Source organism: Mercenaria mercenaria, chromosome 5 (assembly GCF_021730395.1).
Source record: "Mercenaria mercenaria strain notata chromosome 5, MADL_Memer_1, whole genome shotgun sequence".
NCBI classification, from domain to species: Eukaryota; Metazoa; Mollusca; class Bivalvia; order Venerida; family Veneridae; genus Mercenaria; species Mercenaria mercenaria.
Window position 1 is genome coordinate 89,758,190 of NC_069365.1, and position 16,527 is coordinate 89,774,716.

The window sequence follows — 16,527 nt, forward strand, 5'->3', positions numbered from 1 at the left end:
ACAGACTATCCAAAAACCAGTTGGATGACTTCCTCACAAGAAATAATAATACACCCAAAGTTTTGAAGCCGTAAAGGCTGGGGCAAGTCACTGAATCTTCATCACCCAGCTAGAGGGACCCCCACAGTCTTTGTTTTACAGGATAAAATTACCTGTGGTATATATGGACGGATATCTGAAATCATCACTTCCTCTGTGTTACCATACTCTGTAAATGTAACGACCACTGTCGGCATATTTGGTGCCATTACTTCAATCATAGCTTCATAAAACTGAAAATATAAAAATAATATGTGTAAATTAGCTATAAATCATTTTCTAGTGCATAAAAACTGTTTTAATTCATGCTTTTCCATGGTAAAGTGAAATGTAACAGCAGATACTTTAACCTTTACCCTACTAAATTTCTAACATGGACTTGTCTATCATTCAAGTTGGGCAGTACCACTTATTACTCAAAAGGGTGTTCACTGAAAATTTACTGACTAATAGCGAACAATGCAGGCCACACTTGTCGCAAAGGCAAAATCACCTGCGGCCAATAGGCTAAAGGTTAACTATGTTTAGAGCATGAAAAAAAATAAAAATTCTTTCATATGAAATTCTATGCCAAACATCTCAGCCAGTCAACATCTTCTTCCAAAAACTGGTTCCAAACAAGATGAGATGAATATGAAAAACTTTTGATAAGTGGAGTTAATCTTTAATTATCCATAGCAGTATCAGGATTTAAGGTAAAAAAATAAGCTTGAAGATCTGTCTCAAAATGCAGCCTTGCTATTGGTCAGTTTTAAGACAAAGCTCAGAATCAACCAATCAGATGCTAGAGTTTCCAGACTGGTCTAAAACAAAGTTTTATATCCCTGGGCCATGCAGTCAATGTGCAATGTTAGTACTTTATTTTTTTAATATTATTTTCTTTGATGTTACTCAGATTCTAAATATGGCCAATCAACTGGCAAGTTTTTGTTGGAAAGAAAAATTTGACTGTCTAGAGCTACTTCTAACAGTAATAGTTTATATGCATGCTCAAGAAATAAAGAAATACATGACAAATTTGTCAACAGACTTTGTGGAATCTGAGGAACAACTGTTCATCAGATCAGTTCCATAAATGCCTAACATTTACTATGAAATCATTTAACTGCATTGGCATGGAAGTGCAGCTATTTTGGGCATCTCAATTCATGGTTTCAGCTTCTGAAGAGAAAATGAATTGGAATTTCGCTTCTTCTTTGGGACTTCCATTTTGTAGAGTGACTTAATGAAATCCATTCAAATTGGTCTGCCATGAATATTAATGATAGCAGAAATAGCAAAAAACCATCTGTCAACATCATTCACAAATAAAATTACCCAGAATGCAGCAGCTGTGTCTGAAAAAATACATCCAACCTTCGGACTCTCCCTGATTTTTATACATTGTTAGAAAAACATTACTTACAAGATTATCTTCCCAATATTTTGCCATCACTTTATCTCCAACTTTTATACTGAACTGGACTGGTTGTTGTGCCTAGTGGATAGAAAAACAACATATTACTTCTTTACATGAATGGTGTTTTTGTCATTATTACGGTACACTTGATTTACACACGTCAGAAAAATTTAGCAGACTTCAAAACCTGATGAATACTGGCTTAGGTCAACAATGTCATCAAATGAAAATTGCAACAGAATAAAATACACACATCTTTCTATTTGTTTTTTTTTCTATTTAACACTAACTATTTGACACTTAACTACAAAGGTCAACAGATCTTTCTTACTATAAAGAAATTCAACTATACTGTTTAATAATGATCATACAATAGTGTTATTTGTAGAGCGATGCTGCGGGGCGCCCCGCCCTGCCCTTTTTAATTGCCGCCACGCTGCCCTTATAATGTGCCCTCCTGCCTTTGATCTTCTGCTAAATCCCACCCTTTATCGTGTAGACATGCCTCGCTGATATTTTGATCAGCAAATTACGTCACGGCTAGTGCACACAGGTAACGAGAATCAATGAGGTGTTATGATTAATTGATAAAGTACTGATTATGACTTTTTTGTGTACTGTCAAAAAAGCGCCAATTAATAAATTATCAGTAAGCAGCCAGCTGATTACCGAGCACGTAAAAAGCGCCCTGTAAAATTTCTTCATGCAAGCTTTAAATTAAACCATTGTTTAGTATAATAAGAATATATCTTTGCAGTCTAATCCTACCTTCATTTTTACTAGAAAATCCACAAATTTTAATGAATTTCGAAAGCAAAAATAAGTTAAAGATATCCGTTCACGATTCTAATTACACCCGATGTCGTATGCAAACAACAACACGCAAATTTTCAATTATTCCATCAAAAAAGCTGAATATCACTGTTATTTTTTATGATAAGTATCATCATAATTTGAGGAATTATCTCTGGTTTACCTTAGTGAGTCAAGTAAGCTTAACAAAAACCACTTTCACATGTCATTCCGAAAGTGTACCAGTATCCGGATAGTACATTTTGGACACATTTTTTACAAACTTTTATAGCACTTTTCTGTTAATGAAATATTGATGAAAGACCTAATTAATATGACATAAATTTTGATACATATTAGTTTACAATGTGACCTGAAACTGACCTTTTTATTATGTTGTAACATGATCTTGGCTTCAAGCTTATTAGACACATATAACATATAAAAACCCTCCACTATATCATAATTATCCATATGAATATGTTGACATCCTTGGTAACATTTTTTGAAAAAAAAAAGCTTCAATGAATGGTTTGACAAAAAATATAAAGTAATGTTAAACCCTTTGTAAACTCTGTTACTAGTTTTGGGAACATATCTTTTACCACTTTACTCTGTGATTTAAAAGTATGTGCACAAAAATCATAAGTGTAATAAATACATAACTATAAACATCTAGAAATGTAACTACTGCTGCGGTAACTTTCCAGTTTAAAACGGCACTATGCCCCTTTTTGGCAGCACCCTGCCCCTTTTAGACAGCACCCTGCCCTTCTTGAGCTCTAGAAATAACACTATACAAAGTAACATGTGTAAAGTTTTACTGAAAATTCTGCTTTATTAATGTAAATAAAAGCTATTAATCTGTTAAGAATTTTCTTATAATTTTTGAAATGATATAAATTATATAAATCTCATGAACATAACATATGGTGCAAAGAAACTGCCTCCAGTAGGAACACTGAATGTGTAATAAAATCTTATATTACAAGAATATGTAGAGCACAGCAAAACTAAATCCCATCTAATCTATAATCTCCATGACAAATGGAAGCTGTATGTTTTATTTTACTGGGAAGAAGGTTCTAAATATATTTCTGTAAGACCTTTTCTGTGTGTAGTTTAAGGTATTCCCCTAACAAATTAAGTTTCCAGAACTGATATACATACCTCTGTGTACACAAACTCAGGTACTGGTTGAAACTGACCTCCGCTTGAACTAATTGGAGGGTAATTGTTATAGTTTCTATAGTTACCAGACTGTGTCTGCTGATTTTGCACATAATTATCACTTCCTGTATTGTAATTTTGAGAACTACCTCCTCTATTATTAGCACTATAACTAGACTGTGACTTCTGGGAATTACCTCCCTTTGAATATGAATCTTGTTTGTATGAATTATTGGCACTAGACTGATTTTGGTGAGACTGTGAACTCTGACCTTGATAATTCTGTGATCGACCCTGCTCACCCCTACCATTAGAATAAGAAGTCCGAGAAGATGCTGATGAATTATTTGAATAATTTTCATTTGATTTTTGGCGACTGTCTGATGATTGTGGGTTCTCCCTGTTACTGGCCTTCTCGTGCCGTTGATTTCCTCGAGAATTTTCCCGATTATCAGACTGTCTTTGATAACTGTCTGAATATGACCTAGAATCATAATTTGTTGGTTTTCTATCATTTTGTTTAAAGTTTCTGTCATCAGTTTTACCCCCACCCCTTTTGTAGTCCCTATTATCGTTATAATTTCTATCATTATAGTTTCTATTCCGATCACTAGTATTTCTGTCTTTTTCATTTGTATTTCTTTCATTTTGAGTTCTATTGTCATATCTTCGGTTATCTGTTGGTGCTGTTTTAGGTCGGTCCTCTCTTGACCTCTGTGACCTGTCATCTTGGTAATAACCTTGACCTCTATTTTGACCTTGATCATATTTTGGTTTGTTCACAAATCTAGGAGGTACTGATTGTTTCGAGCGATTTGATTGGTCAGAACTTCCACTAGATGTTCTAGGCCGTTCACGATTCTCAAAATGGTTTCTGTTTGATGAATCTTTCCCAGATGAAGGTTTTTCTTTTGTGTCTACAACAGAAAATATATAAGAATTAAATAAATGAAATATTGTTTTGAAATTTGTAAAATTATACATATACACATGTTCAACTTAAGAGCGCGGACAAGTGTAAAAAGGCTGATTTTCGGTAATTCAAGGGCCATAATTTCGAAGTGCCTGGGCCAATTTGGCTAGTTATAAAACCTGGCTGAGGACTTGTGGCCAAACACATTTTGTTCAAGTTTGGTGAAGATCGGATGAGAAATGTTTGACTAAGAGTGCGGACAAGATTTGTGACAGACACACACACATACACAGACAGGTCATGGAGTAAATCAATATGTGGTGGAAGACATAATTATAAGAAAATCTAAAAACTGGTCGACACATTGTAACAGCTTTAACTCTTGTTTAATGTGTGTACTTTCATAGAAATTGTTAAACAAAAAGAAAACTTCAGCAATGCATATTCAAAGAGTCAGAACCCAGTTTTTCCCCTAGTTTACATGTATATTTCTAGGACAAAACTGTGTAACAAAAACATAATACATTATGCTCCAAATATACCACTATACACAGTGATTACCTTTTGTCTCAGGTATTTTATTTGATACAGCAAGGAAATCAAACAGTGTAGCTGGACCTGAAGGTTTACTGCTAACCTCATCTCCCTCATCTGTGTCACGACCTCGTCGCCCTCTAGGTGGACCTGTAAACCATGGAAATAGAGACTTCACACTTCACAATTTGTCAATTAAAATAAATTTACCTGTGCATTTCTTTAAAAGCTTAAGACAATTAATAGCTGTCAAAATTAAACAAAGTTTTTTGTGACTACTGTGAAAAAATGTATGTGAGGCAATGATGTTTCCGGTAATGGTTGAGACAACATGGCTTGAATAATTTTAAACTCGTACACAGTCGAAAATTTCAAGCAGAAAGTTCAAATTGCAAGGCAAGATTTCATATCTTGTTTTTTTTTTTTGAGTGAAATATTTGAGCCAAATGATATGCTTTTTTAAAAAGAAATATCCACTCCCTTTTTTGACAAATAACAAGTCATTTATTTTAATGTATTTCATGGTTTTTGGAATGCTTCTTTTTTACGTTTGAAACATGCCTTACGTTATTAAGCAGTTGACAAGTACTTGCAGCATTATTGACCATGTTACTGGAATTTTTTCTTGTAATTAATAAGCAGTCATGATCACGCAAATATGAGTTGCTAGACATTCTTTAGTTAAGTTTTTTTCTTCAAATTTATCAAGTCTAAAAAAATCTACTTGTGAAAAAATGGAAGTAAAAAACTGACTATCAGAATAAAACACATTTCACTTTAACTTCATATTCAAGTTTGAAATTCACAAAGTAACCATTTTCAGTAAAACCACAAAATCTTTATTTGCCAACAAAATTAATAACCTTCACATTATTCAGGTTAAAGTTTTTTACTCCCTAACAACAGCCTTTATCAACTAAGATATTGTAAGATTTTGTAACTTAAGTTGTAACTCAGGGCATTCATCAGCATTGCAAGTCACATATTCAGACTAGGATTTAGGCAACAATCCAGCTGATAATGAAAACATTTATAGACAGAAAAGCGCTATAGCAGCTTTTATCATTCAGTTACATGTAACATGGGAATTTTACCAAAGTTACAACATCTAATACGGAATATATTGTATCAAATACTGAATTTTCTTGTATGGTCATGTGGTAAAAATGTGAATCACTGACTGGAAAACAATATATAGGTAGCAAATAATATATTTCATATCCAACACTTTTAACACTTACTCAGTATTAAACTAAGAGGTTAATGTGCAGCTTGTTTGTGCCTTCTTACCATACACCAGCACTTAATTGACCATTTCAATATAAACCTTTGCTTCATATTTATCTTGGTGTTTTCATTTTACGTACTTTCCACAAATTAATAAGCATCATTTGTATTGCTTTTTGCATCAACAATGCCATCATTATTTGACAATCGATCTGAAAATGATTCAACACCTTTCACCCAGCATAATGATGTTGCTTCACTTTATGACATCGATGCGCTGACATTCCGGTTACCCTGGGCCGATATGGTTATGGAATGCAAGGCAAACTGTGCCATTATGGATTCATCAGTGGCAGCCCAAATGGCTGTTTTTAATGGCTTTTTTGTTACCATTTATAGTAAGATATAAAGTGAACAGAATTCAACACTGATCGCTCTAAATTGCAAGGGGATGAGGAAAATGCACGAGTTATCCAGGATTTCGAGTTTTTATCCAAACAAAGAGAATATAAGGAAACCAGTAAGGGACAAAATGAATTGCTTAGCCAGTCCTGGTGCTCAAGCCATTGATGCTAGAGTGCACTATTTTCTCACTGTATATATAATTGTAAAATAGTATCTCACCGTTATCTTCATCTCGTCTATCCCTTCTCCCTCGACCTCTATCTGACTCATAATTTGTCTGTCTGTTCACAACTCCCTGTGGTTTTCTGTCAGATTCGTAATTAGATTGTCTGTAAGGACCTCCTTGTCCTCTTCTATCACCTGACTCATAATTTGACTGTCTGTTCGGGCCCCCTTGTCCCCTCCTATCCCCTGACTCATAATTTGACTGTCTGTTTGGACCCCCTTGGGGTCTTCTATCTGATGAACCACCTTTTAACAGGTATTCTATAGCCTGCTGCACATTGCCATTGTTCACTTTAAGAGCATTTGTGGCCTCTTCAGCTTTGAAACCCATTTCTGTTATTTTGGCAATATCATAATCATTGGAAACCTAGAGATAGAGTAAAAATAAAGTAAAATAGCCCCAAGGACCCTACCAACTTGAAGGCATGTACTTCCATGAACAAACTAAAGAAACAAATTCCATTTCCTCCACATTTTTCTGATAAAACAAGATCTGAAAGTTCTAAATGTGAATTGGATGAAATTTGGTCAAAGCATTAAAGATTTTTCATCGGGTTTAATACCGTATTTTGGTGTGTATAGTTCGCGGTAATGTATAGTCCGCATCTAATTTTTGCTCTGGAAATGGTCGGAAAATTTAAGTTCTAGCGTATAAGTCGAACTTAAATTTCGGATTTTTTCCCCAGCAATATTAAACATTTACCGGCAAAAAAGTTATGGCCGCGGCCATATTGATGCCGCGGACTGAATTATTATCAGAACCTGATTGGTGGAAATTGGACAGTGTTATTTTCCATCCCAGCCGTTTCGTACCAACAGTAGTATCAGTAACAGACTACATCAAAGGAAAGCGGCTTTTCGACACTAATTGGCAGCAGACGGTTTGCATTTACATTCTGTAATTATGCAAGTTAAAGTGTGAATTGTTTGCACTGCAATTATAACACCTTTCTGTGTCATGTAATTAACCACGTTCTTTTGATTCTGAGTAAAAGGATTAACAAAATAACTCTTTTTGGATTAGTAAAAAATTTAAAAAATATCTTTCAATTTTTTTAATACGCTAAGAATTAGTATAAACAATGTTTGGAATAGAGGACGGATCTGTCCAGATTTTATCCAACCCGGAGTACATGTCAATGGCGTAAAGTAAAACGAAAGTAGAAACAAACGTAATTCAAACTGCAAAAACATCTTTAAAAAGTCATTCGTAATTTTAATAGTCTGTATGGGTTATTTACGATATATTTCATTGAAAGTAACCGCTGTTGGTTGAAAAGCTGGCGATATTAATATTTTTTTTATCCTTTTTGTTCGTTCGTAACAGATGCACATAATTTTGCGAGAGCTACGGTCAGAAAATTGGCCAGAAAAAAACTCTGCTGGCAATGTTCTGTCGTATAGGTCCCAGGAACTTTTTCAGGCAGCAAAATGGGTAGAAAAAGTGCGACCTATACACACCAAAATACGGTATGTTTAAAATGGAGGCTAAATAAAGAGAATATCATTTTAAAACATAAACTTCCTACACAGATGCTCATATACAGTATAACCTCTGTTAACGGAACCTTTTTTTTTTCAGATGGTTTTATGTTATAGCGATGTAGGTGATACGGTGACTTTACAGCTTTATAACAGGGGAAGACCTGTTTCCCTAAAAGCATTATTTCAGGCAAAGCAGATACTGTAAGCCAGCTGGATTGTGACAAAGTCAGCTTAATCATCTGGTCACAGGAGGTCGATTAACAAAACCTCTGTGGACTGAAGACCTCTTTACAAAGGCAGACATTTTGTTTCCCAGCAGACTTGATTTAAAGTACACGGACATCTCTGAAGCAAAAACCTCTGTAAAACAAACATATTTCAGCCTTCCCATGATGCTCACCCTTAAAGAGGTTGCATTTCCCCACCCACTCTCCTGCAGCGAACTAAATAAATCAAACACGGGTAAAATATTTATCAGGGCATATTTCTAACCCTAGATGCTTATACCTGTTTTTGTACACCTCCAAACTTTTTAGACTGTGCATCTTCTTTAGCCTGCATTGCCTCAGCTATTGTAGCTTTTCTTTGCTGCTCAAACTCATTGTCCTCTACCTTCTTATCTCCCTTGTTGACTTCTAGTGACTTGAAATTATCTGAAACAAATTCTACCTTTAACTGCAATGTAAGGATATAGTGTGGTCTCATGACATAGCACCTTTAGGTATAGTTGACAAAGCTATTAAAATCAATTGTGCTATCCAATTAAAGGTACTGATTATTATTTGGGTACAATTCGGCTTCTGCGTTCCACTGAGTTTCAAGTAGGGTACAAGTAACCATCTAGCAACATAACTGTGCTTTTTTCAGTTATTGGAAAATAATGGCAATGCCCATAAGAAGGGCAAAATCACATCATAGCTACTAAAGTAAGGGAAAAATAGCTTTGTAATAAAAACAGTGTTTTCCATAAAAATGTTACACTCTATTGGGACCATATCTCATTCCCTTCCCCAACAAGAGCTGTCTGATGACAGTGTGCTTGACTTTTCTCAGTGCTTGACTCTGAATAAGAGCTTTGTCAGTAAAAGCTTTATAAAACTTTAACAAAAAATTCTAAGTTAAGAAGGGGCATAACTCTGTCAAAATTCAAATCAGCATAGTGTTTCTCCTGGTGTAGACTTTCATAGTAAATACTTATTTTAAGTTTCAAGTCTAAAGCTTCGATAGTAACAGAGATATTTGACTTTATCAAAAATTTTAACCAAAAAATTCAAAGTTTAAAAGAGGCATAACTCCGAAAATTCAAATCAGAGTTATGGGAATTGTTTCTCCTGGTGTATACTTTGATAGTAAATAACTATTTTAAGTTTCAAGTCAAAAGCTTTGATAGTAATGGAGATATCTGACTTTATCAAAAACTTTAAACCAAAAATTCTGTTAAAAAGTGGCATAACTCAGTCAAAATTCAAATCTAGAGTTATGGGGATCATTTCTCCTGACGTAGACTTTAATAGTAAGTAATTATTTTAAGTTTCAAGTCAATAGTTTTGATAGTAACAGAGATATTTGACTTTATCAAAAACTGTAACCAATGGCGACGCCGACGCTGGGGCGAGTGCAATACTCTACTTTTTCTTCGAAAGTCTAGCTAAAAATGACTGATGGTTTAGCACCACAGACTCACTCTTATAGTCTGAGCCAATAATGCCCATTGGAATTTCAGTTGCGGAAAACCAAACTAAAATCCAAAGAGAAATAGCAATGTAAGCTGACATGTAAATTGTAAAATGCCACATTTAATTTTTTCCTAAGAATTAAGATAATGAGATTTTGACAGCGAGACTTTTTACTAGAAGATATGTCGTGTATTTTTGCATATATTGTCCAAGAAAATGCTTTTATAAACAATGCTGTATAATTTCCAATATACAACTGCTTTCTTTTTTCTTAAATTACTTGTGTACCCTATGACAGAGTACAAGAATAACTATTAAATAAAGATTTAATTGTTCTCTTGGATAATTCAACCTTTTTTTTATATTTCAAACGATAACTATTTAATACTGTTAAACTATAACTTGTACCAGGATTACAGACCTCGTCTTGTTGAGGACTTGTAAGCGTCATTACCAATCCTCTGACCAAATGGTACAAACGGTGGAGGCCCTCCTTCAGTACCATAACTACCTCGCTGTTGCTTCGCTAATTTCTACAAATACACAAATGCAAACCATCCTTTTTATTTTGATAAAAACCAACAAAATATTCAACAATGTCCAACAGTTGAACTACAACACATGGTGAGTTAATCAAGCAGTTAACAAATACAAAAGGCTTTGTTAGTGCAATAGCATCAAAAAGAGACAGTTTAATGAAAGATTCTTAATCTATTTGTAAAACATGATTTACACAGAACATTCATGACAAACTTCAAGCACTTTTTATTTTACTCTTTCAAGGTTTATTTTTCAGGAAACCAGGCCAGAAATCTTAGTACAAACAACCTTTTTACTAGCGAAAAGCATGATAAATGGGATGTGTAGTTTGAAATTCAAATTAATATGTTGAATAAACACTTAAATTAACCTTTTTCAATTCCCACCCCTCTGCCATTTTCTCGACTCTACCCCCTAGATTTCGAGTGTTTTTATTGTTCAGCAGTAAAAAGCCATGTTCAACATCAACCGTCATCTTCAACAAAATCTTGCTCCCTGGTGCTGTATTTGAACTGTAATACAAAAAATAGCACATACAACACTTTTCAAAATGACTGAATATATAGCACTGAAACACCATAAGTAGTTGATAATAACTGGCTACATTTCATGTATGCAAAATAAGTTGTTTGGCATGAGTTTAGATTGGTTAAGGTAACCCATTTCAAAATTGCTCCTAACCACCTTAGGTTTAGAATTAATGATTTATTTTTATACAAAGGAAGCTTTCAAGGTGATTTTGGGAGGCTGTTCGTTCTAACATTCTGCCTGTGTTTGCCTAAAATACTATCAGCACAGAGGCTGTTGGTTCTTTACCTATTGCCTGTCTTTGCTTTCAATAATGTCAGAACACAGAGGGTGGAGGCAGCTGGTTCAACAATTCTTTGCTTGAAATTATGTCAGGACACAGAGGGTGGGGCAAGTCTACTGGTTACACCTTTATTTTCTGCAATAATGTCAGGACAGAGGGTGGGGGAGGCTGCTGGTTCCAACTTTCTGCCAGTCTTTGTCTGAAATAGTGTCACACAGGAGGAGCACTTGCTGTCCTGTACTCACCCACGAAAAAGCTGCAAAGTCAACATATAACCTCAAGTATGTCAGCAAGAATTTAAACTCAACTAAACAAATAAATGTACCCTATGTCTTTCAACACTTCTGTCTCTACAGCTGAACAGGTGATATGACCATCTGTTAATACCAGCTTCATCAGTCGTGGTGCAAACTGCGACTCCTCATTATCTTTGGGGGCGGACACATTACGTATCTTCTGTAACTGTAACACACCTGGACCCTGAACCTGTAAACCAAAATTATGTTACAGCAGTGTCTTGTGTTATACTACAGTACATTTTCTAGAACTAAAACTTAAAATTGTTTCACAGATAATTTCAGCACTTAACTATCACATCTTCTTAAGAAGTCCACTTTAAGTTAGACTGACAAGCTCCGCATCTTTAGTGGTCCTGGGGACCTGTCGGCTTTCAGTATTTACTGGTACTGAAAATCTTCTGCCTGCTGGTCAACTGTCAATCCCTGACATTCGGTTAAATAAATGGTCATTTCTTCAGCTAATGACAAAATCGCAATAAATTATTGTCTTTCCAACTCCCATCAGTGCAAAGGAAATCAGTTCTGCCATTTTATCGTTTAAATTAAACAGAAAATGATACCCAAAATTTTCCCAAAAATGCCTCATAAATCTGAACTGATTATACCATTTAAGTGTATTTATACCCGACTTACTTCAAGTTTTCTTTTTATATACCATTTTAATGTATTCTAGTAAATATTATAAGTAAAACTATTCATAACACAGCATAACTTGAATTGCCTTCATAATGGCCTAAGTCAAAGTTACTATGAAAGTTACTATGAAGTTAAGAATTATCCAAAGTCTGGTAACTTACATAATCTGCTCGTCCCCTGTTTATATCTTCTGGCAGCCATCCTTTACCAATTTCCCTAAGATCCGTCTGTTACATGTAAACAGAACAAAACAACATTAGCAATTTCAAGTCAAATAAAGGCTAGAGACCACCAATAGTTTTCCCATAGACTTACATTGTAACATTATGGCGTGTACGGCCTTCCATACATCGAAACATGTATATCTAATTACAAGTTTTTCAAGAACTATCTTAGTTCTACCAAGATATCGGACGAAAAACATATGAATTAAGTAATTTTCGTGTGAATGAGATGACCCCTAGGGCATTTGTTTGGCCGTTTTTGGGGCCGAATATGGGCCCCATTCCCCTCATAAATGTTTTTTTCCCCTTTCTCAGAAGAAAATTCCCCTGATAATAGGTTGTCTGACACAACTAGATATGAACCCTCTTTCAAGTTATATTATAGTGCCTCTAAGGAAGGTTACTGCTGCAATATATTTACATTAGTATTTAGTATTAAACAGTATTTAAAAATAAGTGTGAAAAGTTCTAACATAAACTTCGCCTTTAGTCTTAAAATGATGAATTCCCCTTCCGGAGGGTATGGGTAGCTGTCCCCAAAAGTTGTCTAGTGCGCTGTCCCCAGTTTACATCATTGACATGACAGGAGAAATTTGTTTGATAAAACTTTTTTTCAATACATACAAAATGTAGCAAATTTTGTCAAAATGTATAATAAAATACTTGTAAATGCAGTGAAAAAAATATCAGTTTTGAAAAAATAATCACTTCTTGGGTTTGTTTACATGACTGACCAGTCAGAACGCACAGACGTTACCTCATTCCCAGTAAGTTCCCTGTACTTTTTTGAATTGGTGGCCTCTGACCTATAATGTTAAGTGTTATCTGAATACTATACGGACATATCACCATGACACTGCATCACTTCTGCTGTCACTCTTTTTTCAGTTTAGAATTCAGCTTGTGTACCGGTAAATGATTTTTAAACTCACATTTAAAGCAGTTTTGATAACTGATTCTGCATCTGACTTGCCACCTTGAGTACACTGTGCAATGCCTTCCTCTGACAAAAACCTGCAATTAAAGGATACACTTGTAACTTGTATATTACAGTCCCTTTCTGTGGTAGACGGCAACTGCTCTGAACAAAATGTATGGTTATACTTAACACACTTCACATGACCCATTTCACAGTGTTCCCATTCACGCAGATAATTGCAACAAACATTCACAGAATATAAAGATCTCCGGTGCTATCAGTAAGACAATATGTTCAATGGATGTGTAAAATAAATTTCTTTGTCTGTTGTTGGTATTTAACTATCGCGTTCTAGTCACTTCCACCGTGAACTTGTTAAACCTGCCGCAAGATATTCTGCTTAGTTTAATAGTATTTTATTGTATTTGTTATTTGGCATATATACAATAATACGAACACAAAAATAACATATATACAAATGGATTGGACCACGAGTTATAAAAACATCAGCAAACGGCCCGCTACACAATATTTTGCAGAAAGCTCTACCGGGAAATTTAGATCTTCCATAAAATGTTGGGCTATATGACATGTCAAAATCGTAAAATATTGAATTCTGACATTTATTTATAGAAATAGAGGGTAGCCCTTCACACACACACACACACTCCCCTTTGAGGCTGTTGTCGTCACACATAGACTCTTTTTACCTATGCTCGACCAGATTTACAAGTATTTTTCTCAGAACAAATTAAAAACTGACAAGGTTGTGGAAAACGTTTAGTTTCTGAACTGACCTACTTTTATTGGTAAATTTCCACCCAAGCGTTTGGCTGACATTGATCAGGATAAAATATGGCGCGGTTCATACTATAGGGTGTAAAACACTAAATTTTAAAGTGACATTTTCCTATGCTCGACCAGACTGATTTCTTTTTTCAGAGGTAATTATAAAATCAAACAAACAAATATTTTTATAGTCAAAACTTCATATTTTCTAGTTCTGTTTTCAGATTTTAAAATCAATAAGTTTCAGACTTTCAAACAAGAGATAGAAACACCTACCTGAAAAGCGGGCAAAAGGAACATTGGTAAATGGCGTGTCTGCAGTATCCATCAAGTAATTTAACAAGAAATCGACGAACTGTTTTAACAATCAAACAAACCTAAAAACTTCAAAAAGTCAAATGTCCATAATCATTTTATCCAACTTGTCTTATGGCGCGGTTAATCTTTTTATCTCAAGCATCTACATGACGCAACTAATGAAGGCGCCATTTTTGTTCGACCTTTCGAGAGGTGGGCGTGTTTGTTTACATCTTAAATTTTACTTTCAAGTCGATAGTTTACAGATATAAGCTTATGTCAAATGATCAATAAAGGTTAGAAGACTATAAAATACGTTGTTCCAGTACTCTTCTTAAAGAATTCAGGAAAGACGCATCATTTTCAAGAGGAGATTCACGGTAAGTATTTTCACAGATGCAAAGAAGCTGTCGTCTGTAAACAAACAAGCCCCTTAAAGATCTAGATCAAATATGTATGATGTCATACAAGGATGCTGGGAAGGAAATAAATGAACAAAAACCGTGAGTTCAAAGGTTTATTTCAATAAACATGTACATTTATAAATAGTGGTCGAGCACTTGGCTGGTCGAGCATAGGTAAAATGACTCTATTTCTGGCAACACGCCTTCCAAATTTTCTCGCTAGAACCCTAAGGACTACAAAATGCTTATTGGCTGATATATATTACATGTATTTGAAATTGTACTGATGATTCCTAGTGCTTCACACAAAAGTTAAATGATATTACCGCTCCCCACCCACTATTTCACCATACAAATTTTGTGACGTGTAGGAAACAAAGCCAATTTATGGCTTACTACATTTATACTTTAAAATGACACTATAGACATTTAGTTACTTTATTCATTTTCTAGTGTTTTTACATAGGAATTGTAGTGTTGCAATGACTGTCGGTGTAAAAATAGTGAAAATTTTGTTTACCAGCCCTTTTCCTGCAACGAGACACCCGCCATCTTTATTCCGGCTACGGTTAAGTTTTTACCCGCACATTACGTATTGTTATCGTCGTATCAGCGTTTCACTTCTTAGATCGTTTTCTCCCGCCTGAAGTACTTTTCACTTCATGGTTGGTAACCCCTAGGTTTCACCCTCCTGATTATTTATATGTTAAAGGGTAACGATCTTTGTTATACTGACTGATCTTGATTAATGCAGTGGATGAGCAGTCCTCAGATCAAGAATCAACCAGCCAGACTTCAACACATACTTAGCAATGATTATTCAGCAACTTTTTGAAATGAAAAGATGATGTTGTTAGGTCTTTTAGAATATTCCGCAGTTTATATAATATAAACTTTGCAAGTCGTTAAAATAGGTCATTTGAATAAAATAGAGTTAACATTTTTGTATACATTTTTTGATTTATAAATCAAATTACTTTGTCTAATGTTGTTAGACACCCAGAAAAAAATGATATCTAAAAAAGTTAAACTTCTTGATAATCTTTCTGTATATTGCTTTATGTCAATAAATTGCTGAAAGTTTATTTTAAGATAAGTGTAGGATAACTTTGAGTTCAACTTGAAAAAAGAGTCAATCAGAAAAATTGCTAATTATTTCATAAAATGACTCATATTCAAGGAATAAGCGAATTCACACTCCAATGGTACCTCTTTAACATTACTAGAATATGTGATTAAGTTCGTATACAAATCAATAAATGTCTGTCTAGAAACTTTAAAATAAAATTGTTTGCAGTATGATTTAGTCTACAATTTGAAATTATTCAATAAAATTAATTTGTTCTCGAATGTTATTTTGGCTAAATTTAAGATACTTTGAGTCAAATGGAAAAAAAATTCAGGTGAAAACAGTTATTAGTATTTCAGATCAAAGGACTTACATACTAATTTCTGACAAAAAACAAATCACAACCAAATAACATCATTAATCCAACAAGTCTTTTTCAAGAATGTATAAGACTGCATAATAATTTCGAGAAGTAAATGCGACAAAAGTTCTAAGTGTTTCTATTTAATGCCCGTAGATACTCGCATTATACATTCCTTGAATATAAAAATAGCAAATACCCGTGAATCATAAAACAGAACAAAAGCAAAACAATACCTAAGTTTTATATGGATGTTAACGATTAAAACTGGCAAGGTTTTAGCTGGTTGGGATGGGCGGAGCACGGCTAATTC

The 16,527-nt window shown here is 34.5% G+C and overlaps 1 protein-coding gene across 1 annotated transcript in view; it reads right to left on the reverse strand.

The window, feature by feature from the left end:
• Window positions 1-15,341, reverse strand: part of LOC123557906 (tudor domain-containing protein 3-like) — a 28,115-nt gene extending 12,774 nt beyond the window's left edge. The window contains exons 1-12 of the mRNA XM_045349687.2: window positions 15,305-15,341; window positions 13,308-13,389; window positions 12,313-12,378; window positions 11,542-11,702; window positions 10,776-10,917; window positions 10,287-10,398; window positions 8,697-8,842; window positions 6,699-7,071; window positions 4,875-4,997; window positions 3,401-4,317; window positions 1,445-1,516; window positions 153-272 (exon numbers count right to left, since the gene is read on the reverse strand). Of these exons, the coding sequence (XP_045205622.2) occupies window positions 153-272; window positions 1,445-1,516; window positions 3,401-4,317; window positions 4,875-4,997; window positions 6,699-7,071; window positions 8,697-8,842; window positions 10,287-10,398; window positions 10,776-10,917; window positions 11,542-11,702; window positions 12,313-12,378; window positions 13,308-13,389; window positions 15,305-15,336 (2,346 nt within the window). The 5' untranslated portion in view covers window positions 15,337-15,341. The remainder of the gene's footprint in view (window positions 1-152; window positions 273-1,444; window positions 1,517-3,400; window positions 4,318-4,874; window positions 4,998-6,698; window positions 7,072-8,696; window positions 8,843-10,286; window positions 10,399-10,775; window positions 10,918-11,541; window positions 11,703-12,312; window positions 12,379-13,307; window positions 13,390-15,304) is intronic.
• Between the last annotated feature and the right edge of the window lie 1,186 nt (window positions 15,342-16,527).